We start from the raw sequence: 27,692 nt of genomic DNA on the forward strand, positions 1-27,692 counted from the left end.
ATACTTCAAGACAGCAAAAGCACAAAAGTAATTCTGGACTGTTCATGACAACAATACCCCTTCTGCTCATACCACATTGGAATAAATCCCAGCGTACAGCAGAAAAATGCTGCCCTTTGTGTTTGAGAGGTTTTCGCCACATTCCAGTTCAGACAGAAAATGAAAGGTGATGCATTCACCCTGTTGCTTGGAAATTCGAGGCATATGAAATCAGTTAAGGTACATGTAGGCCTGTGGAAAACACAACAGTTAAGTAAGATAAAACATAACACTAAGACTTTATTGAAATGTTACCATTCAAATGGATCATCCATCATGTTTTCAACAACAAAACCTGAACACCTCAGTCTAGACTCTGCAGAACCACAAGACCATAAAGCACATTTACAGGGAGTTATAATTTATGGAGCATCTACATTTTGTGAATTCTAAACATATCCCCACTGTACAGCCTCAACGATATTTCAGTGGCGCTTCCATTTGTGTTTCGGTGCTCCTTGCGTCACTCTCCACACCACTGCATTGTCAATCACCAAGCACCTTTTGTCCACAACGACCCTCTCCCTCATTTGATTTAAACATGAGATAAGACAAGTTCAGTCAGTCCTGGTGCCACAGTGGCAGATGCTTCTTTTGTCAAAGTAAATTATGAAAAGAAAGATAAGGGACATGGGGGGGCAAAAACAACATGAGTGGCTGTTTTCATTTCAATCTGTTTAAATCAGGGAAGATTAGATTTTTAACATCGCATGGGTGTTTGATGTGCCGCCTCTTTTTCTGTGTGTGGAGTGTGTGTGTGTGGGGGGGGGGTCGAAGTGCTGGACACAGCTAATTTCCGTCAACGACTCTGGGCTCTCGATTTTCATGCAAACAGGTGTCCCAAAAGTAGGCCCCCCCCACCACCACGGAACAGCCCAAAGGTTAGCACAGCGCCTTCTCAGGTTCCACATAAGCAGCATTTGCACCTGCAAGGGCCTTGAGCGAATGCCAAAATGGCAGCTGCTCCGAGTCAACTTCGGAAAACATAAGGCTGTTTTTTGGGGGGGCTTGCCTTAGTGGATTTAGAGTCCTTTCAACATAAAGTAACATGTTTGACTTGCGTTGTGTGCAATGGAGGTCACTCAATTAACAAAAACAATTCATTGAAATTACAGATTGTGCAGTCAGTCCATGTAATCAAAATCTTCAGGAATCCCGAAGGCTTTATCGATGCGTCCGTCGTCGAAACCAAACTTCCTCTTGGCCCACGACTTGATGGCAAAGACGTTATCTGCAGACAAAAATACAATGATTAGAAAACTACTTTATTAACTGATATTTCTCACTGATCTCATTCATAACTGACTGTGAAATGAATTAATTAGACAAATTAGACCAATGGGATCAGCGCATATTGGTGTTCTCACTTTGATGCATCACATTATCATCCATCAAACAGAACAAATAACTTGTATTTAAACAATTCTGACGTGACCTCAATGTTGCCAAATGGAGATTTGTTGTGAGTAAATGTTAGCAGGGCACTTTCCCTCCCTGGGGCCCGCGGGATCAATGGATAGGTCTAATTGCACCTTTAAGTTCACTTGTCAGGCTTAACAATAAACCCAGGCCGGATAACATTCAATCGCTAACGTCATGTAATGACACTGTATTTACAGAGTGAGTGGTGGTGTGAACCCTGGGGTGTGTGTGTGCATGCAAGGCTGTGTGCGATAGTGAGAGGGAAAGCCTGTGTGTGTGTGTTCACCCAGTGTGAAAGGGCTGTAGATTAAGGGGAGTTATCCACTGAAACACGATAGGTGGTATGTAAACACTAACCCTGCTCCTCACTACACACCACCTAGCAGCCCCTAACTCCCTGTAGTGCCTCCCCACGATCACAATCACCCTGAGGTCACTGGTCGCGCCAGGTTACCGCCGGGTTCACGTAGTGCACAGGAAGCCTGTGCAGGGTGTTGGGAGTAGACACAGGCCACAATGGGGAGTGCTTAGGGCTGCAGTTGGTTAGTAGGTACTTTGGGTTTTCAGAACCTTCAGGTGTTGTTTTCTGTGATGGCAAACAAGACCTTTGTCATCACAGAATGGGATTCCCAGAGAAATGCCCCTTTAACGTTTTTTTTCCTACATGACTCAAAAAAAAGGTCCGGGGAAGAAAACTTGTGTGTTTGTCTGGATTTCTTGTGTGTGTTTTGAGTGAAAATGGCCAGTAATGGTGAGTGTGTGTGGCTTTTGCCTCCACCACGTTGACTCATCCAACCCAGTGCGATGTCCATACAGTCTAGCGGTCTGTTCATGTTGTGCGTGTTAGTCAGGTTTGTCTTTCAGTTGACTTACCTGTCCATCTGGACACTGCCTCTTTAGCTGTGACATTGGATTTTCCTGCAAGACAAACCTACCATCAACACATAGGTACTGTACTTATGCAAAAGTCTGCAATGTTGGACAAAGACCAAAAACAAAATCAGACATTGAGGGTAGGTATCCCTGACACAGTGCCTACTTTAAAAAAGCCCTTTCTAGACATGTGCCATTGAGCATGCATTTTAGTCCAGGAGTAATCTGGGTTTGGGAAACCAGACGATGCATTTAGTAGAAAACTCTTACATATCACTTGACTACAGGAAACAAAGGGTACGTTTATACACTACTACACAAACCAGTTTTACTTGAATTGGAGTCGAGCCCTTTGGCTGAACAGTATATTATGCGGGGGAGTGCGTTTCTTTTTCCAATGCTCTGACCAGAGAAATCCCTCCCGCAGTCCGACTCCCCAGCCGTTTCCAAGCCAATCCAACACCTCGAGCGCACACCAACCACTTTCAATTCCAAAGTGAGATTTACCCTGTGTGCCCCATCCATTACAGCCCTTTGTGAATAGCCGTGGCTCGGGGGAGATGGCAGATCAATCTGCTATGTCAGTGTAACATGCTACCCAGCCTAGCGCCGAAGAAAGATTGCAGCGCCGGGGATCCAATTTCTTGGCAGAGGGCACGGGAGCGCCAGCCAAGGGGGGAGCTGGGCCACATAAGCTTGGCCAAAGCCGCATTGTTCGCTGGAAGCCAAGTAACACCTCCATCTCCAGGGAAAAGACGCCCTCGAAGGGGCCGTTCCTAGATCAGATTTTCGACACAGGTGATGATATGCTGAGTGGTTATTAGAAGAGAAAGGAAATCTTGCTTCAGATCAGCAAGTTGAGGCAGGGGGTAACGTGATTTGTACCTATTGCTGTAGCAACGAATGCAACAGTCATCTGAAATAAATAAAATGTCATTTCTGTGGCCTTTTTTTGGTTTGTCACGCAAGTCACAGGCCTATGTCCCAAAGAACAAGAACTCAATACGGCTCAATCAGGAAAAGGACAGAGCTATGCCGTTTCACTCTCTTAAACTACAACTAATTAACCAAACCCATTGAGACCAAAGAATACATACAGTAACTATGTCCAAGTCAACATACTTACACAGGTTTAATCAAAGGCTTGTGTGGGAATTGGTCAAATGAGTAACAATAAGTGAGTCTTCTCATGTAAGAGAGGAAACTAAAAAGAAAACAGGTTATGGGGAACAAACTTGACATGTCAGAGGCCGCACTTTGAATTGCAAATTTCATTTCCCCTCTTTTGCTTGCTCAACTGGATTTCACTGGCAACTCAAATTTACAAGAAAAGGTTGTATGTGCAAAGAAATAAAAGTAAGCATAAAATGCTCAAGTGTTTAAGTAAGCATAAATGTTTAACGTAAGTAAGCATAAATCAAGGTTTATGTCCACACAAATTACTAACAGATTTGACGCTGGTCCAGTCTTAACACTAAACCCTGAATTTATAACAAAGATTAAACATCCATAGCGGAATTACAGTATATCCATAGCGCCTGTGTGTGTAAATGTTGTCCCTGGCAATAACGGCAAGAGTTGCTGTGCTTTAGAAGGGAGTTCTGTTTAGCGATCCTTGATCTCTCTGATGCGGGTAAAAGGAGAGCAAGTTAAGACAAGCAGCGGTGTAGATCAATTAAAAACTGCTGGAGCTAGTCCAGCTTTAACAACTCTAATTCAGGTTAAAAATGGATATGAGCATGTTGACTGATGCAGTGGATTTCACATGCCTGGGAATACAGATATGCATCTGTTGGTCACAGATAAAATAAAAAGTAGGGGTGTGGATCAGAAAACCAGTCAGTATCTGGTGTGACCACCATTTGCCTCATGCAGCACGTCATCTCCATCGCATAAAGTTGATAAAGCAGTTGATTGAGGTCTGTGGAATGTTGTCCCACTCCTCTTCAATGGCTGTGCGAAGTTTCTGGATATTGGCGGGAACTAGAAAAAGCTGTCGTAGACGTCGATCCAGAGAATCCCAAACATGCTCAATCGGTGACATGTCTGGTGAGTATGCAGGCCATGGAAGAACTAGGACATTTTCAGCTTCCAGGAATTGTGTACAGATCTTTGCAACATGGGGCATTATGCTGAAACATGAGGTGATGGCGGCGGATGAATGGCACGACAATGGGCCTCAGGATCTCTGTCTGGTAGAGCTGAAACGCTGAAGAGTACACTTCTCCAGCGTGCCAGCGGCCATCGAAGATGAGCATTTGCCCACTGAAGTCGATTACGACACCAAACTGCAGTCAGGTCACCTGTCAGGTGGATGGAATATCTTGGCAACAGAGAAATGCTTACTAACAGGGATGTAAACAAATTTGTGCACGAAATTTGAGAAGGTTTTTGTACGTATGGAAAATGTCTGGGATTTTTTATTTCAGCTCATGAAACCAACACTTTACATGTTGCTTTTGTATTTTTGTTCATTATAATAAAATAAAACTCATACAGTGCTTTTGAGTCATTTTACCTTTGACAGCAAAGGTAACAGTTTATTTTTTAAACCCTATTGGGTCAATTGAAGAACCACATGTTAGATAGAAGTTTTGGACTCCCAAGTGGTGCAGCGGTCTAAGGCACTGCATCTCAGTGCTAGAGGCATCACTACAGACCCTGCTTCGATCCAGGGCTGTATCACAACCGACGTGATCGGGAATCCCAAAGGGCGGCGCACAATTGGCTGAGCGTTGTCCGGGTCAGAGGAGGGTTTGGCCGGGGTAGGCCATCATTGTAAAATAAGAATATGTTCTTAACTGACTTGCCTAGTTAAATAAAAGGTTAAATAAAAAAAATGTTATAAAAAAGTTAGATGTCTCACTCCGGCAGTTATACTGTATGTACAGAACTAGTGTATTTTTTGCTATCCTTTTCAATGATGTGAATGTGCTAGGCCCACTCCTCAACCGCTATTTTGGCAGAGCAATCTGGCCGCCTCAACTTAAAATAACCGTGCTACAGCCAGTCACATATATAGATGCATCTCTCTTCCTGGTATGACAGGAAGTCCCCAACCGAGTCCCTAGCTAAACAGAACTGTCACATACACATGGCAGAGACATGTATTAGACAGCAGTAAAGACATTCTGGTTGAATCGGAAGGACATAGGTAGTACATGGAGAGGTCTCAGAGTATCTATGACAACAAAAGACAGCATTGACAGGGGTGAGGCAGAGGAGAGTAAATATGAATATATACAGAAACATTTTGTCAATGTCTCCAGAAGTGCATGCTCCCTCAGGGGTCATGACCCCAGCACTGAGACAAAGGGCAACACCCCAGAGAGCCGAGCAGGAGATCAGCACTCCAGACCGTCCAGAGTTGCTGCAGTGTGTCTGGGGCTGTTGTTCTTCTGGCTCAGATCATAGGCCTACAAGAAAAGCTCTCTGGGGTAGAGAAACTGGGATGGAGACATTTTAGCTCCAGTTCGTACTTCATCTCTACTGAGACTAAATCCTGGGAGGAAAGCAGACCTGGTGATCATAAATATTGGCAGATGACACAACTCTGTCTACAGGGTACTCGTCAAGAGGAGAGCCTGAGTTTTCAGTGCAAGGATGAAGACTACGCAGAGTGATGGACCCATTCTTCTACCCGAGAGGAGAATGCAGTGAATTGCACTTCTGGATCTGTGAGATGGTAGCCAGCCCATACACAAAAGTTATAAGCTGGCTTCTCAAAATAGGAGGGCATCCATGCCAGTGGCTAACTCCTAACTCAAAACAGACTCACCTTTAGGAACCAAGCCAGCAATGTATGGCTCAGCTGCATTTCTTAACTGCATTGAGTGCTGTTAATGTTTTCCTAATGGTTTTGTATGGATTTCTTATCAATGTCAATTGAAGTACTCTATTTCCTTTTAATATTTGAATTGTACCCCTTGACTGAATACTTAACATGTTAAAAATAAAATAAATACATTCAGTTTAACCCATAGTTGTATCAAGATCTCTTGAAAGAAAATCTAATAGCTGGTGCTGAAGCTACTCAAGCTTTAAGTAGGGAAATGCAGGTAAAAATTGACATGATCTTGTTGACCGATACAGGCTTTTCAAATACTCATACTGATGAGGCCGCCTCAAGTTGACAATAACCGTGTTACAGCCAGTCACATATTTTAGACTTTCTCTTCCTGGTACAACACAGGAAGTCCCTAACCGCACAGTTCTATCACACATTCAGATCAGAGACATGTATTAAAGAGCAGTAAAGACATTTTGGTTGAATCAGCAAGCCATCGGTAGTACATGGAGATGTCAGAGTATCTATGACAACAAAAGACAGCATTGACAGTGGTGAGGCAGAGGAGCGTAAATAGCTACAGCAACATCTTGTCAATACTTACAGCAGTGCAGGCAGCCTCAGAGGCCTTGACCCCAGCACTGAGACAGAGAGAAACACCCCAAGGAGACAACCAGTATCTCGTTTCGGAGATCTCAGTGAAAAGAGCTGTTGCAGTGTGTCTGGGGTTGCTGTGAATACTTCTACTGGCTGGGATCACAGGCATGCATGTCCACTATAACGGAATGATTTTTGAGTGAGCGTTTTTGAAAACCACTGCTCTGCTGAGAAAGACCAGTTACGGGCTCTGCGCTAGAGCAATATTCTCAACGGGGATGGAGGTATTTCAGCTCCAGTTTCTTCAACCTCTCATGATGGTCAGAGTAGTGTTTATCCTAAATCCTGGGAGGTGTGCAGACAGGACCATCTAAGAAGAGTAGCAGACCTTGTGATCATCAACAGCAGAGAGGAATAGGCATTTATCCATGAATTCATCGACAAGGGATTCTGGATTGGTCTAACTGACCGAGATGAAGAAGGGACCTGGCAACGGGTGGATGGCACCCCACTGACCACAGTGCGCAAGGGGAGCCTAACGGCTATCAGGGCAAGGAAAAGGACTGCGCGGAGCGAAGGACTTTTATTTCTGCCCCAGAGGAGAGCTGGCATAATACACAATGCAGTGAAATGCACCTTTGGATCTGTGAGAAAGTAGCATATGAATAACTGAAACTCCAAACCCATCATCATTGCTAAGGGGCCAACTGCTAATTCAAAGCAGGCTCACATGTACATTTAGGTTTGAAGTACCACCATTTACTTTTAACACATCCATTGGAGACACTGTATTGCTGAATTTAAAGTATCTGTTCAATGTTTGAGTTTTCAAAGATAAAATGACCTAACACTACTGGGGTACTTACAGTGCCTTCAGAAAGTATTCATACCCCATGACTTATTCCACATTTTATGTTACAGCCTGAATAAAAATAGATTAAATAGATTTTGTAGAAGCATCTTTGAGTCATCTGTAATTACAGCGTTGAGTCGTCTTTGGGTATGTCTGTCAGCTTGGCACATCTGGATTTGGTGATTTTCTCCCATTCTTCCTTGCAGAATTTCTCAAACTCTTAAGTTAGATGGGGAGCGGCGGTGAACAACAATCAAGTCTTTCCACAGATTTTCAATGGGATTCAAGTCTGGGCTTTGGCATGACCGCTGAAGTACTTTCATATTCCAGTTCTGAAGCCATTCCAGCATTGCTTTGGCTGTATGCTTGGGGTCATTGTCCTGTTGGAACATAAATATTTTGCCCAGTCTAAGGTCGTTTGCACACTGAAGCATGTCCTCATTAAGGATTTGCCTGCATTTGGCTTCAGTCATTGTTCACTCTATCCTTATCAGTCTCCCAGTCCCTGCCGTTGAAAAGCATTCCCATAGCGGGATGCTGCCACCACCATGCGTCACAGTAGGGATGGTGTTAGACGGGTGATGAGCTGTGCCTGGTTTTCTACATACATTTTGCCTAGTGATCTGTCTTTCACGTGCCTTTTTGCAAACTCCAGGCATGCCGTCATGTGCCTTTTTCTCAGTAGTGGCTTCCGTTTGGCCACTCTCCCATAAAGCCCAGATTGGTGAAGTGCTTTAGATTGTTGTCCTTCTGGCTGGTTCTCCCTTCTCAGCCAAGGAACTCTTTAGTTCTGTCAGAGTGGTCATTGTGTTCTTGGTCACCTCCCTGACCAAGGTTCTTCTTGACCATTTGCTCAGTTTGGTCAGAGGGCCAGCTGTAGACAGAGTCTGGGTAGTTCCGTATTTCCCAATGATGGAGACCACTGTGCTCTTGGAATCCTTCAACACTCTAGAAATTGTTTTATACCTTTCCCCAGATACATGCCTCATCACAATTCTCTTGGAGATTTACAGACATTTCCTTGGACTTCATGGTATAGTTTCTGTTCTGACATGCACTGTAAACTGTGGGACAGGTGTGTTTCTTTCTAAATCATGTCCAACAATTGAATTGGCCACAGGTGGACTCCAATCAAGTTGTAGTGACATCTCAAAGATGATCAAATGAAATTGGATGCACCTGAGCTCAATTTGGAGTGTCATCGCAAAGGGTTGTGAACACTTATGTAAATGAGATATTACTGTATTTAATAGATTTTCTAACATTTCTAAAAACTGGAAACTTACTTTCCATTACACTGGTGGTTTCCTCAATCAACGCCAACAGTCAAGTGAGTCAGCTACTCCCAAGTTGTCTCCCCACTTAAGCGATGATAACAAAACTACTGGTCATTAAAATATTTAGGCACATATGGGAGTAAAATGGTTGCACTGGAGAGCCCTGAAAGTGAGGTAACTTTCTATTAGGAAGTCACAGGGATATTGGAATATGATTGAACAGAATGAGCTTTTAAGAATGAGTTTCAGTAACTTTGAACATTTGCTTAAAAATGTGGGGCAATTATTAAAAAAAACTTGCTTTTTTGCTATTGTTTTCAAAAGGTCAAAGCTATTTTTTGCAGAGCAAGGCTACACCTCAGCCACAACAAAGTCAGTGTCTTCCTATCACAGTATCCTGTTTACTGAGGGAGATATGGATCGTATTACCTAACTGGACAATACTGTCAGACACACAGAGCTTTTGTATTATTAGGTATTTAAGCACTGTTGGAGCTAGGAACAGCAATAACATCTGCAAAATATGTGAACGTGAACAATAAAATTAGAGTTGAGCAGAGAACCATGCAAGAGTACAGTGCAGATGTTTTTTGTTGTTGTTGGGGTAACTCAGTGACATGAGTAGTGGAGATATGAGTATCTATGACACCACTGACAGTGGTGAGGCAGAGGAAAAGATGATGGGTCTCTGTATTAACATGGAGATCCTCAGAGGTCATGGTCCTAGCATCAAGGAGCCAACCAAGAGATCAGATGCAAGATGAGAGAGATGATCTTCAGCTCTTTGGGCAAGAGCAATATTCTGGATGGAGCCATTTCAGCTCCAGTGTGTACTACATCTCTACTGAGACTAAATCCTGTGTGCAAAGCCGACAAGACTGTCTAAGGAGAGGAGCATGCCTAGTGATCATAAACAGCAGAGGGTAACAGGTATTTATCCATGAATGAATTGACAAGGGGATTCTGGATTGGTCTGACTGACAGACGCACAGAAGTGATGTGGAAATAAGTGGACAGCTTCCCACTGACCACATTGCGCTAGAGGAACCTAACAGTTATCAAGGCAAGGATGAGGACTGTGCAGAGATGGAACTATTTTTGGAGAGTTGGCATGATAAACAGGAAATCTGTGCGAAAGTAGCCTACCCATAACTCAAACTCCAGCAAGCTTCTCCAAATACGAGGATATCAGTGCTAGGGGCTAATTGTTAATTCAAAGCAGACTCACCTGTAGAAGACAACACAGCGAAGTTTAGCTCAGCTGCATAATATTTACAGTACAGAATAATGTTCATGTTTTTTACCATATGGTTTTGTATTATTTATTATACAAATGTCCACTGAGGTTTGTAGTCTATTTGCTTTTAATGTTTTACTTGTATCCCTTGACTGGAGTCCTTCAAAGTAAAAATGGGATTAATGAATTCAGTTCAACTCAGTTGTATCAAGTGTCAAAATCTCTTGATAGCAAGTCTAATAGTAGGTTCTTATGAACCCCTATGCCCACAGCCTTCTGCTAGACCAGAACCTGACTCTAGGGTTGCCTGGTCTTAGCACACTGCAGGCTGAATCCACACCCCATTTGAACCTAAACACAACACAGTGTCCTATAACCTCACGAGAACCACTAGCAGCTTTGGAAATACAATTAGCGTTTCATGGGGTACATGGAGACGATTATCTGAAAATGTACGCGGGGATAAATGCCCAGCCTTGTGGAGCCCCTCTGGCAACGAGACAGCTGCGGGGGGAGACAGAGAGACGGTGGTGAAAGAGAGGGCGAAGCAGTAGGGGCGGAGGTGGAGTCCTCCTTGGCATCCGCCTGCGCCGGGGATTTCGGTTCGCACCGCCGACAACGGTCACCAGAATCAATCAGTTCCTGGAGGACATGTGGGTAAACCCGTTAGCGGGGGGCACCAGAATAGGGGAGGTTCCGCTCATTCTGTCTCCCTCCATCAATCAATCTGGGGAATCTAGGAGTGCCGTGCGTCTGTAGGATTTGGATCGCGTTATTCGACTTTCACGCCTCATCATTCAGACTTAAGCAGAACACACACAGGGTTAGGGTTTGACATTTCGCCGTGGACTCGTCTTTCAGCGCTCATGGGACGGGCTGTGGGGGCTAGGGTGGGGAGGAGCGGTCGGCATTCACTTTCACCAGGGAGCCACAGTAGACAGGCCACAATTAGAAACCAATTCCGGGGGGGGGGGGGGGGGGGGGTTCAGATACCAGTCAAGACAAATAAGTGATGGGGGGGATGCCTTCAGTGGTTGCAATGCACACGAACATGCACATGCTCAGACATACATTCATGCTAAACACACATCTGCTGCTACCAGACTCTTATTATGATTGCAAAATACTGTACAATTAACGGTTGTCCTCCAATCCCCCAATTATGTGTAAATATTGGAATATAAATTGTGCCTTCCTGTATTACAGTGCCTCCAGAAAGTATTCATACTACTTGACTTTTTCCACATTGTGTTGTATTACAGCCTGATTTTTAAATTGATCAAATTTGAATTTTTGGTTACTGGCCTATACACAATACCCCATAATGTCAAAGTGTAATTATGTTTTTCATAATTAAAAATGAAAAGATAAAATGTCTTGAGTCATTAAGTATTCAACCCCTTTGTTATAGAGCCCCATAGTGGATGTGTCATAATACCTAATAAACCTAGCGGTCAAACAGGGAAATGGTTCCAATTGTTTTTCCACCATTCATTTTTCCCCATAGGGGATTTTCGTGTAGGCTTAACCTGGCGTGACATTTTGATAACCATGTAAATCTACCAGACAAGGTGACTTATCAATATATTCAGCTCTATTTACTCTGATTCGAAAATGCCATTATTGTGAGCTGTCCTCCCCTCAGCAACATCCACCGTTCACAGAAGTCATGTGCAGACGAGCTGGCTGTTGTGTTCTGACATTTTCAATCTCTCCCGAGCTCAGGCCTCTATACCCACCTGCTTCAAGATGTCCGCCATCATCCCTGTGCCCAAGAAAGGTAAAGGAATTGAACTGAATGACTACCTACCAATAGCACTCACTTCAGTCATCATGAAGTGCTTTGAGAGGTTAGTCAAAGACCATATCACCTCCTCCCTCCCCGACACACTCGACCCTCTCCAATTCGCCTACCGCCCTGACAGATCCTACGACGACGCAATCGCCGTTGCACTGCCCTTACCCATCTGGACAAAAGGATTATATGTATGTGATGTATATGTGAGGATGCTGCTCATCGACTACACCTCTGCCTTTAATACCATAGTGCCCTATAAGCTCATGACAAAGCTCACAGCCCTGGGTCTGAACTCCTCCCTATGCAACTGGGTCCTGGACTTCCTGACTGGCCGCCCACAGGTGGTGAAGGTAGGCAACATTACCTCCTCCACATTGATCCTCAACACGGGGGCCCCACAAGGGTGCGTCCTCAGTCCCCTCCTGTATTCTCTGTATATCCACGACTGCATGGGTAGTTCCAACTCAATCATCAAGTTTGCTGAAGACACAACAGTAGTAGGCCTGATCATAGACAACGAAGAGACAGCCTACAGGGAGGAGGTAGGCACTCTGACAGTGTGGTGCCAGGTAAACAACATCTCCTTCAACGTTAGCAAAACAAAGGAGCTGATTGTGGACTTCAGGAGGAACCAGGCTAGAGAAGCTCCCATCCTCATGAACGGACACGTTGTTGAGGCGGTCAATAACTTCAGAGAAGCTGAAATGGTCTAACCCCACAGACACCGTAGTGAAGAAGGCACGACAGCAACTCTTCAACCTCAGGATGCTGAAGAAATTCGGCCTGTCCCCGAGGGCCCTTACAGTGTTTGACGGAAGCACCATCGAGAGCATGCTGTCAGGCTGCATCACAGCCTGGTACGGCAACTCCACCGAGAACCGAAAGGCTCTTCAGAGGGTGATACGCGCAGCCGAATGCACCATTGGGTGCACACTGCCTGCTCAACAGGACAGCTACAACACCAGGTGTCGCAGGAAGGCCAAGATGATCATCAGGGACCCCAGCCACGGCCTTTTATCCCTGCTTCAAATCACTCAGACACGGGCAGTACAAAAAGCTGAAAGACTGGCCAATAGTTTCTACCCTCAGCTGCTGAATAGCCACCACTAGTCAGCTACCTGGTCCCCCGTCCTACTCCCCCTATGGACATTTCCCCCACATTGAATATCCCTTTGAGCATGGTGAAGTTATTAATTACACTTTGGATGGTGTATCAATACACCCAGTCACTACAAAGACACAGGCGTCCTTCCTAACTCAGTTGCCAGAGAGGAAGGAAACCACCCACGGATTTCACCATGAGGCCAATGGTGACTTTATAACAATTCAGAGTTTAATGAATGTGATAGGAGACTGAGGATGGATCAACAACATTGTAGTTACTCCACAATACTAACCTAACTGACAGAGTGAAAAGGAGGAAGACTTTACAGAATAAAAATATTCCAAAACATGCATCCTGTTTGCAACAAGTCATACTGCAAAAAAATATGGCAAAGCAATGAACTTTTCGTCCTGAGTACAAAGTGTTATGTTTGGGGCAAATCCAATAGAACACATTTCAAGCATAGTGGTGGCTGCATCTTGTTACGGGTATGCTTGTAATCGTTAAGGACTGGGGAGTTTTTCAGGATAAAAAAAATAAACTAAATGGAGTTAAGCACAGGCAAAATCTGGTTCAGTCTGCTTTCCACCAGACATTGGGAGATGAATTCACCTTTCAGCAGGACAACAACCTAAAACACAATGCCAAATCACTGGAGTTGCTTATCAAGAAGACAGTTAATGTTCCTGAGTAGCCGAGTTACAGTTTTCACTTAAATCGGCTTGAAAATCTATGACAAAACCTGAAAATGGATGAATAATTGTTTTAATAAATTAATGGGCATATCGTGCACAATCTAGGTGTGGAAAGCTCTTAAAGACTTAACCAAAAGGACTCATAGCTGTAATCGCTGCCAAAAGGTGATTCTAACATGTATTGACTCTGGGGGTTAAATACTTATTTAATCAATATATATTATATGCGTTTTCTTCTTCATATTTATTTTTACAAATGTTAAAAATGTTCTTTCACTTTGAGTCTTGTGTAGATCGTTGACAAAATTACAACAAAATCCATTTGAATCCCACTTTGTAAGAAAATGTGGAAAAAGTGAAGGGGTCAATCAATCAAATGTATTTATAAAGCCCTTTTACATCAGCAGATGTCAAAGTGCTGCACAGAAACCCAGCCTAAAACCCCAAACAGCAAGCAATGCAGAAACATGGTGGCTAGGAAAACTCCCTAGAAAGGCGGGAACCTAGGAAGAAACCTAGAGAGGAACCGGGGGGGGGCAGTCCTCTTCTAGAGTTAATTAAGAGTGCATGGTCATTAAGGCCAGATCGTTAAGGGGTGTGAATATTTTCTGAAGGCACTCATGCTAAAGTGTTTATTATATTCTACTGAGCCATTTACCTTGTTCGTATTCACATCCTTTGTTATTGATGCATTGTTGAGAAGTAGAGGTCGACCGATTATGATTTTTCACTGCCGATACCGATTAAACGGCCGATTTAAAAAAACAAAAAGTGTAATAATGACAAGTACAACAATACTGAATGAACAGTTATTTTAACTTAATATAATACATCAATAAAATCAATTTAGCCTCAAATAAATAATGAAACATGTTCAATTTAGTTTAAATAATGCAAAAACAAAGTGTTGGAGAAGAAAGTAAAAGTGCAATATGTGCCATGTAAGAAAGCTAACGTTTAAGTGCCTTGCTCAGAACATGGGAACATATGAAAGCTGGTGGTTCCTTTTAACATGAGTCTTCAATATTCCCAGGTAAGAAGTTTTAGGTTGTAGTTATTATAGGAATTATAGGACTATTTCTCTCTATACGATTTGTATTTCATATACCTTTGACTATTGGATGTTCTTATATGCAGTTTAGTATTGCCAGTGTAACAGTATAGCTTCCGTCCCTCTCCTCGCTCCTACCTGGGCTCAAACCAGGAACACATCGACAACAGCCACCCTCGAAGCAGCGTTACCCTTGCAGAGCAAGGGGAACAACTACTCCAAGTCTCAGAGCGAGAGACATTTGAAACACTATTAGCGCGCACCCCGCTAACTAGCTAGCCATTTCACATCGGTTACACCAGCCTAATCTTGGGAATTGATAGGCTTGAAGTCATAAACAGCGCAATGCTTGAAGCATTGCGAAGAGCTGCTGGCAAAACGCACAAAAGTGCTGTTTGAATGAATGCTTACGAGCCTGCTGGTGCCTACCACCGCTCAGTCAGACTGCTCTATCAAATCATAGACTTAATTATAATATAATAAACACACAGAAATACGAGCCTTAGGTCATTAATATGGTCGAATCCAGAAACTATCATCTCGAAAACAAAATGTTTTTTCTTTCAGTGAAATACGGAACCGTTCCGTATTTTATCTAACGGGCGCCATCCCTAAGTCTAAATATTCCTGTTACATTGCACAACCTTCAATGTTATGTCATAATTACGTACAATTCTGGCAAATTAGTTCGCAACGAGCCAGGCGGCCCAAACTGTTTCATATACCCTGACTCTGCGTGCAATGAACGCAAGAGAAGTGACACAATTTCATGTTAGCAGGCAATATTAACTAAATATGCAGGTTAAAAAGATATACTTGTGTATTGATTTTAAAGAAAGGCATTGATGTTTATGGTTAGGTGCAACAACAGTGCTTTTTTCGCAAATGCGCTTGTTAAATCATCACCCGTTTGTCGAAGTAGGCTGTGATTCGATGAGGCACCGCATCGATTATATGCAACGCAGGACACGTTAGATAAACTAGTAATATCATCAACCATGTGTAGTTAACTAGTGATTATGTTAAGATTTATATTTTTTTATAAAGATAAGTTTAATGCTAGCTAGCAACTTACCTTGGCTTCTTGCTGCCCTCGCGTAACAGGTAGTCAGCCTGCCATGCAGGCTCCTCGTGGAGTGCAATGTAAGGCAGGTCGTTCGAGCGTTGGACTAGTAACCGGAAGGTTGCAAAAACGAATCCCCCCTGAACAAGCCAGTTAACCCCCGTTCCTAGGCCGTCATTGAAAATAAGAATGTGTTCTTAATCTGATTTGCCTAGTTAAATAAAGGTGTAAAAAATATATATATTTCTTTTAAATCGGAAAATCGGCGGCCAAAAATACAGATTACCGATTGTTATGAAAACTTGAAAATCGGCCCTAATTAAAATGGGCCATTCCGATTAATCGGTCGACCTCTATCGAGAAGCAACCGACAAGTAAGCATTTCGTTGGGCGGTGTATACTGTGTGTATCCCGTACATACGACTAATACAAACTTGAAAACACACACCTGCTAGGGCCTTCATTGGTACGCTTGCGCCTATTATTTTGATGAGCAGAACAATTTCACAGGCAAAAATGGAGAGAACCCATTCAACCCATAAAAGAACAGAGTAAAAGACTTCCCTGTCGCGGTAGCCACACAGCTGTTGTAGCGGTTTAGCCATGTGAGTACATCATTGGGAAATGGGCTGTTTTTCCAAGGGGACTCTGTAATGGACATGGGGCCAGCTGTTTCCCCAAGATTCTGTTCAGAGTCTGTGTTAAGTCACTCTGGAGAATAACTGCTTCTTCAGTGACACTAGCGGAGGCGTGGAGTGCAGTGTCGGGGCTATTAAAACGACAGCACTGTTCATGTGCTTGACAACTCAATAGCGAGGCCTCATAGCATCGAGGGACAGGAGAGAGGACGACAAGATAAATCAATCACACATTTAGAGTGTCACATGGGTGCAAATATACACACACACACACACACTAACGCCACAAAAATTCCTTATTAAGACTCCAAATAGTCAATCGCTTGTCGTGCCTATACCAGTTGAGAGGTGTGTAAAAATAAACAGCCTATAAACTCAGAACACGGGCAGACCGTTAAAAGCTGTTAATCCCGACCGGTTAAATTTCGTGCAGGCCCAAGAGGTCAGCCATGTTGTGTACGCAATAACAGCCATGGGCTTAGTCTGAGTTTCTGCTTTAAGAGATGGGTTAAACTGAGCAAGACTTGAAACCAGAGAAGTCAAGGAGGGGAAGCATAGATTTGGAAAGGGATAGAACGGGCATTCCGATTCAAAGCCATGTTCCGTAGTGGTAGACCGACTGTGTTTGAAATGCTCGATGACTAGATTATCAGTGCATCAGTTCTTTGAATTTTTATGTGCCTCACGCAACTGTAAGGTGCACAAATCTGATGGCGTCTCCATTTTGGATGAGCCATGACTAATCATGAGGAGTGTCCGTTCTATGGATCCTATTTCCTTGTGCTGGACTGGAGCCATGTTCAATCTATCGATTCTATTTCTACGCACTGGAGCAGATCCAGATTTGAGACTTAAGTATGGACTCGTAGGCTACTGGTATGGGGCTGCTTGATTGCTTTCTCCCTCTTGGACGCTGTCCAGGCCTCTCCTCAGCCTCTGGGCTTTTAATAGGAAGGCCTGATGGACAGCTGTGGATCGGGCCATCTGTCCAGATGAGGCACCTGATGTTTCATTGGATTCCCTCCTTGTATTAATTAGATCCAAACTTAATTTGTATGGGGAGGTTTCAACAATGGCAAAAGTTCGAAGATATACAAAATTGGGGCAAGGTTCAAAATCCAGATAAAATGAGCTTGTGGTTAAAGCAGGACTCATTGTTGATATGACCTATAAAATACTAAATAGACTCTTTCTCGAGAACCAAAGGAGTACAGATAAAAGTTAAACGCCTGACATTTGGAGGGACATTTTTATTTAACTAGGCAGTTAAGAACAAATTCTTATTTACAATGACGGCCTACCCCGGCCAAACCTTAACGACACTGGGCCAATTGTGCGCTGCCCTATGGGACTCCCATCATGGCCGGTTGTGATACAGCCTGGAATCGAACCAGGGTCTGTAGTGACACCTCTAGCACTGAGATGCAGTGCCTTAGACCACTGCGCCACTCGCGAGCGTGAGTGAGCACTTTGAGAGCATACTTCAGGAAAAAAGGTCAGATTATTGGGACGCAGCCTCCTTGTTTTGAGAGGCTGGTAACAGGGTACTCACTCATCTCCTCGATCACTTCTGGGTCACACTCCCTGTACTTCTCCAGCTTTGCCTTCAGATGACTCCTCTTCTCCCTCAGGGCCTGCAGCTCCTTTAGAAGAGAGGCCCGCTCCTCCTTTATAGGTGGACACACACACGTGAAAATCCAAAAGACACACACACACACAAATATATGCACAAGTATACACACACCAAGTCTGCAAATACATATTAGGGCAGGGAATTGCCAGGTATCTCACGATACGATATTATCACCATACTTAGGTGCAATATGATATGTATTGCAATTCTCACAATTCTATATGTATTGCGATTCGATACTGTGATTTCATTGCAATTCGATGTTCCAAACATATTGCTCGCCATATGTCTGCTGCACAGAGACAAAAGAAAACGAGTTTTGATCAGTCAGGGAAATAGAAGTGTTGAAAACAAAATTGGCTCCCCATTTAAAAAGAAGATGGAGAACCATCTATGAAGGAAGGTGTTTTGGTGCAGGTACAGCCAACTTCCACAAAATGAATATTGTCAAAACAATACATTGTCAAAAATAATATCCCAAAATGTAACTATTGACCCCCCCCAATCGCAAACACATACAGTGCCTTCGGAAAGTATTCAGACCTGTTGACTTTTTCCACATTTTGTTACGTTACAGCCTGTTTCCATTGATCATCCTTGAGATGTTTCTACAACTTCATTGGAGTCTACCTGTGGTAAATTTAATTGATTGGACATGATTTGGAAAGGCACACACCTGTCTATACAAAAGGTCACAGTTGACAGGGCATGTCAGAGCAAAAACCAAGCCATGAGGTCGAAGGAATTATCCGTAGAGCTCCGAGACAGCATTGTGTCAAGGCACAGATCTGGGGAACGGTAACAAAACATTTCTGCAGCATTGAAGGTCCCCAAGAACACATTGGTCTCCTACATCCTTAAAATGGAAGAAGTTTGGAACCACTAGAGCTGGCCACCCAGCCAAACTGAGCAATCGGGGGAGAAGGGCCTCGGTTAGGGAGGTGACCAAGAACCCCATGGTCACTGACAGAGCTCCAGAGTTCTTCTATGGAGATTGGAGAAACTTCCAGAAGGACAACCATCTCCGCAGCACTCCACCAGTAAAAACCACATGGCAGCCCGCTTGGAGTTTGCCAAATAGCACCTAAAGGACTCTAGACCATGAGAAACAAGATTCGTTGGTCTAATGAAAACAAGATTGAATTCTTTGAACTGAATGCCAAGCATCACGTCTGGAGGAAACCTGGCACCATCCATACGGTGAAGCATGGTGGTGGCAGAATCATGCTGGGGGGGATGTTTTTCAGCGGCAGGGACTAGGAGACTAGTGAGGATCGAGGGAAAGACAAACAGAGCAAAGTACAGCGAGATCCTTGATGAAAACCTGCTCCAGTGCGCTCAGGACCTCAGACTGGGGCGAAGGTTCACCTTCCAATAGGACAACGACCCTAAACACACAGCCAAGACAACGCAGGAGTGGCTTCGGGACAAGTCTCTGAATGTCCTTGAGTGGCACAGCCACAAGCCGGACTTGAACATCTCTGGAGAGACCTGAAAATAACTGTGCAGCAACACTTCCCATCCATTTTTTATTCTTAATAAATTAACAAACATTTCTAAAAATGAAGGGGAAAAAACTATTTAATCCATTTTAGAATAAGGCTGTAACGTAAATGTGGAAAAAGTCAAGGGGTCTGAATAATTTTCCAAATGCACTGTATATGCCACACACACACACACACACACACACACACCTACCCCTCTCACTGGTGTGGATTCTAGTCCTTTTAACTTACAAAAATACAAAAACTCTAAATTACTGCAGATGAAAACAAATCACTCATTAACAAATTCATAAGTCTTAACGTAACACAGACCCATTTTCAGTGATAAAATGAAGGATAATAAATGGCCTGCTTTCCCTTTAAGGTTGGCATGTGCGCATAAATGTACTTACTGTATCTTCACGTCCTACTTTTGCTTTGTCGACAGCCTGCTGCAGAGACATCTTCCTTTGTTTCACCTCGGTATGCTATGGCGAGAAAGGAGATCTTGAATTAACACAATTTAACACCATATTTAATTTTCACATCAATGTTGTGTTTTGTGGGCTTCAACTTCAATTTGACACATGTAACTATTCATCACGCACATAATCCCCCCAAAAATCATGCACATATAACTAAATATCATACACATACATTATCAAATTCTTAAATTGTGCATGAAACAGCTGCCATTACTGTCTTTAGGCTTGGGCGATATACCATTTATAATGAATATCGGAGTATTTCGAAATACTAACGGTATTATTTTCAATACCTGTGGGGGTGCGTGCTACTTACACAAGACAGCTAAGATGTGTCAAATAAATTATATCCAGGTCAGGGCTCCAGCTATGCATTTGGTTTGCTAACTAAGTAGTTAGATGTCAAGATCAAGCTTCTTGGTTACAGCAGTGACATTCAATCCCCTCCTGGATCAAAATACATGTTACCTATATTTTGTGCGTCAAAAGAAATAGTGCCCCTTGTGTGCACTTCTGGTAATACCGTATACGCCGGTATGAAAACCTGCATACTCCCAAACTCTGTCATCCCATGGTAACAGAAGGCAAGAGTCAGGCAGCTATAATATTTCTCAAAACTCAAATCGAAAGTCATGGCAAAGAACCATGAGACAAAATTATTCTGCACTGGTTACTATTCTAACACATTGGCATTGGCTGTGTCCCTACACAGTAAAGAGGGTGTCATTTGGGGCACGTTAATTGACATCTCTTTATACATCATAACTCGCATTAAAACGTTTTGTATTCAAAAGTTCAGACGGTGATAAAACAATAACTCACTACAATTTTTATAAAACTGTATAGACTATAAAACAAAGAAACAGTCGCCTTCCTTGTACTCTGTTTATGGAATAAGACACGGGAGGGTTCTCATATAAATAAAGGATCACATATTCACGCCACTGTGTTTAATTTCCAACTCGGCGGCGGCCGCATCAGTGGCACCACTGGCGACCAGAAGCTGTTAATTCGCCGCCCAGTACACACCTTCACCACGTCTGGTCTGTGGCGTGGGGCTGGGCTGGGGAACTGGGTCATCACGAGGAGGAAATGCTATCGAGAGGACCACCAACTGTTCAAGTGACACTGGCGCCTGTGACAAGCCACACCACCTTCAGCGCCGCTAACTGATAGCGAGTCCGCCACCCCCCACAACTCTGCAATGAGACTATTAGGTCTTAGATGTAGGCTACTTTGGTTCTGAACCTAGAGCTTCCTCTGGTGATCATGACCAAATGAGATCATGACCAAATGAGATTTTCAACTGCGTTGAAAATGTACTCCTTACTTATTCTTTATTTTGTTGGGGATAGAGATAGCGAGAGAAAGACAGGAAAGATGGGAGAGAAGATTGTGCCAGAAGGGTGTGGGCTGGATTTCGAACACACGCAGACATGGTAGGCTGTGTGTGAGCTCTGAAGACAGCGGTCTTAACCGCTCCCCTCAAACTCAACTCTAGACCTCGAAGCCAGTCTAGGTACATTTTAATTTTGTCTTCACAGTCAATATTTTATAATTTTGAAGATTTGTAAAGTGCAATTTCATGAACAAAATGAAATGCTGATCACACAACATGTGATCAGTAAGTCTTAACACCTGTTTGAGTGTAGTAGTAATTCCTTTATCTCCCACTTACAATAAAAGCAAATGCTTTACTGCAAACAAGTGTGCCTGCTTGGTGTGCTAGCTACAGAAACCAGAGTACAGTTAACCACAGCTCTGAAAACAGAGAATGCATTTGGGATAGGAAATGTACCGGTCTGTCTGTGGGCTTGAGACTATGCAGACAAGGGCTGTATCCCAAATGGCACCCTATTCTCTATGTAGTGCAATCCTTTTGATCAGGACCCAAATTGCCCCCTATTCCCTATGTTGTACACTACTTTTGACCAGGGCACATAGGGTTATTGAGTTAAGCATATCCAATAAGGCCCTGGTCAAAAGAAGTGCACTATGTAGAGAATAGGGTACCATTTGGGACACACACCTGGTACGTGAGGTCTATAGGCCTAAGATGTTCTGTAATAAGAACCATGTGAGTCACGGCGTGAACTCCATAAAGAGTCTAGCAAGCTGTTAAAACTGGAGGGGAGGAGAGGCCAGTAGACCTGCAGCATTAGGTTAAGGTTAGAGGTCAGGTGGGGGAGTGACCATGTACTTTGCCCTGTTGAAAACCAAAATAATCCCCCCCCTGCAGTGTCAGTAGGGTTACAAAATTCCAGAAACAGAAGACAGATCACACTATTGAGGGGGCAGTCACACTCACATATTGTGTTTATTGGATAGGATAAATAGAGTAAAGAAAGTTGCTGTAGCAGTGGGTCGGATTCTAACCCGTGCTGCAGCGGTATGGTCTAGAGGCAGTGGCTTAGACTGCTAGACCACAATACACCCGTTATAATCACCTGCTTGTCCAGCTCCTCCAACCTGCGCTTGCGGGCGTGCAGGGCCTTGCTGGGGAAGGCCCAGTAGTAGTTGGAGGTGCCCACTCTCTCACAGTCCACCATGTTGTCATCCACCAGACTCTGGAGAACCTCCTTCACTGACATGGGTGCTGCAGACAGGAGGAGAGAGGCAAGGGCTCTTTCTCAGTTAATCTTTCCTGGGTTCTTCGCATCCTCTGTCCTCACCTTCTTAAAACCCATTGGAGGAAAAAGGTCAGAGTGGAGGGACCTTGGACCATCTCCTCCAATATGACTGAAAAGGATGTGAGGAATCACGGAAAGGTGAATTGATGTAGAGCCCAGGAATGTGTTAGTGGCCTAGTTCCCTAATGATCAATTCACACTCCATAAGAAAACAACTAGATTTGTTTCGAATTGTCATATTACTGAGTAAAGCCCATTATACTATCCAGCCTCATATAGCGTCGATTTTCCAACTCTGTGGTCCAGATGTACCGAGACCAGAATCAATCTGCATCCCAAATGGCATCCTATTCCCTATATAGTGCACTAGTTTAGACCAAAGCGCTAATGGGTCCTGGCCAAAAGTAGTACACTAAATAAGGAATAGGGTGTCATTTGGGATGCAACCCTAGCACACTCATCTACAACGATAAGGGAAAATGTTGATTTAATTCTGTGTATTCCCTCCCTCTCTTAACTGATCCCAAATCAGCCGAGAGTAATAGAGGGCTTACGAAGTTGCCCCATGAAGTTGTTTTTGTGTCAGTTTAGCATTTTCCCCACAATGGTTAAGGATATATTGGGGGAGGGGACGCTGGTCCTAGATCTTTACCAAGGGGAAACTTTACCTCCGAGCGTAATAGAACGTTCTTACATCTGGAACGAGGGCGGCTGGTGAAATGCGATAGTCCAAAATCATGGACTGTTCTGTTCCTCTGCCGTAGCACTAATAAAGTTGATCTGGTGTGATTTGGAGTGAGCTGTGTTAAAGGGAAAGTTCAGTATTTTACAATTTAAAGTTAGATGGCTCCACATCCTGAAAGCAGTCTATGGCCAGGAGAAACTGTAATCCATTGTTCTGTTTTCTCTCAACAGCCACTACAAACTTTAGCTATACTTAGTATACTATGTATATGTAAACCACTGAATTTCCCCTTTAAGTACTGGGAGGATGTTGGGCAGCAGGGAGAATCAAACTAATGGGCCCTGTTCAAGCAACTCTGGAACGAGGATTTCAGGGGCCTCATTTATCAAACATGCTTAAATTTCTCGATCGTCTGGCACATCTGGACTTGCTAGTCTCTCTCTCTCTCTCTCTCGAAAATATATAATTCCCTCAAATAATCACTGATATAACATAGCTGGATTGGTGGAAGGCAATGTAGTTGAATCCTTGGTTTCGCTTATCCAATGATTTGAAATGAGTGATTAGGCTACATCAAGGAAAAGGATGGATGCATTTTCAACGTATTCAAAGAGGGCCCCTGATGTCACTCTCTCCCACTAGCTCCCTTTCTCCCCCTCTCATTCTCTCCCTCCTTCCCTCTCTCTCTCTCTCCCTCTCTCTCTCTCTCTCTGCTGTGTGTGATAAACTGCTGTGTATATCACACAGTCCCCCTCCTCCCACCCTGCCCCCGTAACTACATCCCGATGTCAGAGCAGGGCCTTTAAAAACATGTGATTCCAATCAGTCGCGAGCAGCCCTATCAAGTTTCCCCAAATTAATGTAACGTCCACTGTAAGAAAAACAAAAAAAGGAAAATAAAGTCCCTTTTGGGTGCGTACCAAAACAGCACGGCTTTGTTTCTCTATGGGATCAGCACTTAAAACGTGTACTTTTCATTGAAGTTTTTTCTCTCTATTTACACAGACACACTCACGCAACATGTAAAGGATTCATTGTGTGTTCAAGCAAATGCAGTTCAGCCCATACCCAAACTTAGCCATTTCATCTGTATCATCGCTATGAGAAGTTAGTGCCTTTTGGCAGTAGTGTTGTCCCACTCCATACTACAGCCTAAATATGGGATGAATCATAGTGGTTAGGGCTAGACTCGGTTGCCAAGACGATGATGTTGGGACTATTTTACCATTATGTTGTTATGGGTGCATGAGGGCACCTTTCCGTGTTGACACAGACCGCACATTCATGGGAAGAAAATGACGCGGAACGACTTCAAGCATCCGCAGAATGCTCGGCCCAAAAACATTAACACTATTAAATTCAAGAGGGGAAAAACTACCTCTGGGAATTTTAGTACGCCGGTCTTAAAGATTTGGGATCCATATGCCGTCACTGAGTAGAAACGGCACCTTGGCATCGCAGGGAAATGTTTTAATTTAATGTTTTATTTTATTTATATAGAAAATAAATCACGAGTCCCGGGTTTCACTTGTAAAACGATCCATCTGGTTCGTCTCAATGAATCATTACTCACTTATTCCTTTAGTCTTGGGGGCGATTTTCTCGATGTCCTTCAGCTGAAACACCTCTTTCTGGTGAGAAAGACAAAAAAACAACTCCATATATATATATAAAATATATATATATATTTTTAAATGTATGAGCAAGTTAGACAGGGTGCCAAGCTGGCCTAAACTAATACTCTAGAAGCTCTATATTTTCAGCTAGGCCATAAGATAAAACACCTACAGCCCATATGCATGCATTCAGTGAGTCAACATACATTTTTTCTTGGAATGACAGTGAAATGGACATTTATTGGTGTTGCTTCAAATCAAAGAGGGCATGGAAAACGTTATAGGATACCAAAAACCGGTATAGGCCTATAACTCATGATCAAACATGATATGATGAAGTATGCTTTACACCTAGAAATTAATTCTATGGTTTTAAACCTTTAAGTGACCAGTAAGAGTGTGACAAAGAGGTTGAAATCCCTGCAGACTTGTCAAACTGCAGACTTCTGGTTTCTTGCAGTTATTTTTCACCGGTGAAAAGGGAGTTGGTTTGGTTGGGACATCTTGGTAACCCGGTTCCCGCTATTCAACCCCAGTGTGCGTCGGCGTCGCACATGGCACCCTATTCCCTATGTAGTGCGCTACTTTTGACCAGGGTCTATAGGGTTCTGGTCAAAGGTACTAAATAGGGAAAAGGGTGCAATTTGGGACACATTTTGGGTTTGGCTCAGTTTCAAAAGGCTCCGGAGAACCGATATTTCGCATGTGCAGAATTTCATGTTCAAACTAACTTTACTCTGAATCAGCTATACAGCATGTACCGTCCTGAAAACCTCTTCTACTGGTTAACCCCAGCTTAGAAACCAAGTTTCCTGCCCCGACATGTCCAAGGGTGTTTCACACTAGAGGGAGAGCCTGTGTGTGTGTGTGTTTGAGAGATGGAGGCACGCTCAAGGTGCTGTGTTTGGTCTGTTTACTTTAGCTCAGGTGTCATAGCCAACCCTGGCATCCGCGGCAGCTTTCTAACTGCAGTGCGAAACCAGCCCCCCCCCGGTTTCACCAACTGACTCAAAACTCCCACAATCACACTACTCTCCATGGATACTCTTGGACCTCCATACACAGCTTGAAGTGAAACTGCATGTGTGTTATGAAATAGACCTAAGTGTCAAATTATTAAAGGGATAGTTCACCAAAATGACATTGGTTTCCTTATCCTGTAGGGCAGAGTTTCCCAAACTCGGTCCTCGGAACCCCAAGGGTTGAACGTTTAGTTTTTTGCCGTAACACAAACAACTGATTCAAATTATCAAAGACGGAATGGTTGATTATTTCAGTCACCTGTGAAGAGCTCGGACAAAAAACAAAACGCGCCCCGAGTTTGGGAAACCCTGCTGTAGGCAGTCTATGGAGAAGCTAAGGTATGACAGCAATTCATGCTTTGGTTTAGTTTCCCTGGCACCGTTTCCACATGCTAACATTTAAGAATTTGTTGCACAAATCCCATTCACGTTATGGGATCGATTAGCAAGGACACTAATGTTATTTGGTGAACTATTCCTTTAACTCACTGTCTCAAAGAAAATCTCCATCATGCGTGTCCTCTTCTCCTCATGACTGAGACCTTTTTTTTTGGACTGCAAGACAAAAATATAGAAGAAATAAAATAAGTTAGTCGTAAAGTGGCAATCTGTAAATGGTACATGCATATTTGGACTTTCAAAATTGATTCTTGAAAGTCATTCACTGATTCTTAAGAATTTAACATATACATTTCTCATGAGCTTAGTTCAACTGTCATAGCCCATCAGAACCCAATATAAATTGTAAAACTGTATAGCCTCAAAACATGGTTAAAACTATAATTTTTATCTCAGGGATGGTCAGTCCTTGCATCCGACTTGGCTATACAGCATTTACTGAGATGCTGTCTCTGCAGACTTAGGGCTTCATACTTCTTGCGCTTAGCGGAGCAGAGCTATTGTGAAGGAAGTTGTCAAGGAATTGAGTTCATGTTTATACTCGACCTCCCCCCCACACTGTTACAACATTTTAGAGGCACACGGCATGTGTGTACAGAGCTTTTCATACCTTCTATACGAAGATTCCGACCACATTTTCGAATCAAACATACATTTGAATTTGAACGTACATCTCTCCATCCCTCAGCTATTTACCAAAACAGAGGTGGGGTTGACATTGCACCCCCCCCCCCCCCCCCCCTCTTTAAAGGAACATAAACACTGTGCCTCTTGATATATTAGTGTAAATTAAGCTCTGCAGACTTTCGCTGAGGGGCCGTGGCAAGCTCGAAGGAGCATGTGAACATAAATAAACGCCAACCACATATAACATAACATAGTCCTAGCTAGCATATGGACGCAACAGTTTCTTTTAGCAGAGACATGCCAAGCTAGCATACATGCTAGTTAGTTTTAGGTGAGTGTGCTAACTAGCTATAGTATACTTCGCTAGCTACTGTAGAGTTCAGCCAAAGCTTCTTCAACTGGCTATCTAGTTGAGCCAGTGTGCAATTCAATTGGAGCAAGGGTGTTGACTGTAAAACGGTATAACTAACTTACCATTATGCAATGTAAATAACCTACACGGACCGCGTTTATCCTTCAGTGCAAGCAATGAGTTTCCCGCGGTAGTTCAAGGGTTGTCAACAAGGGGACAAGGGAAGGGAGGGCGGGGTATTAAACTCGCCTCTCATACCCTGGCGCCGTCTGCTGTCTGTTTAGGAGAGCTACAGTCCTACACAGTGCAAAGTCTACTATGGTT

At 43.4% G+C, this 27,692-nt stretch overlaps 1 protein-coding gene across 1 annotated transcript; it reads right to left on the reverse strand.

The window, feature by feature from the left end:
• Positions 1 to 906: 906 nt before the first annotated feature.
• Positions 907 to 27,581, reverse strand: LOC106602746 (meiotic nuclear divisions 1 homolog (S. cerevisiae)). The gene is made up of 8 exons (XM_014195582.3): positions 27,491 to 27,581; positions 26,480 to 26,545; positions 24,926 to 24,983; positions 22,485 to 22,633; positions 19,966 to 20,040; positions 17,988 to 18,102; positions 2,335 to 2,379; positions 907 to 1,270 (listed from the first exon to the last, which is right to left on the reverse strand). Exons 1-8 carry the CDS (start codon positions 27,491 to 27,493, stop codon positions 1,164 to 1,166), a joined length of 618 nt encoding a protein of 205 aa, XP_014051057.1. The 5' UTR covers positions 27,494 to 27,581; the 3' UTR covers positions 907 to 1,163.
• Between the last annotated feature and the right edge of the window lie 111 nt (positions 27,582 to 27,692).

Source organism: Salmo salar, chromosome 04 (genome assembly GCF_965601325.2).
Source record: "Salmo salar chromosome 04, fSalSal1, whole genome shotgun sequence".
Classification (NCBI taxonomy): Eukaryota; Metazoa; Chordata; class Actinopteri; order Salmoniformes; family Salmonidae; genus Salmo; species Salmo salar.

Coding starts and splice junctions, on each gene's coding strand:
- LOC106602746 (XM_014195582.3), bottom strand. Junction 22,634..24,925: donor CCCCAAGACTAAAGGAATAA/GTGAGTAATGAT, acceptor TCCTGTCTGCAG/CACCCATGTCAGTGAAGGAG. Junction 2,380..17,987: donor AGAAGTGATCGAGGAGATGA/GTGAGTACCCTG, acceptor TTTGTCTTGCAG/GAAAATCCAATGTCACAGCT.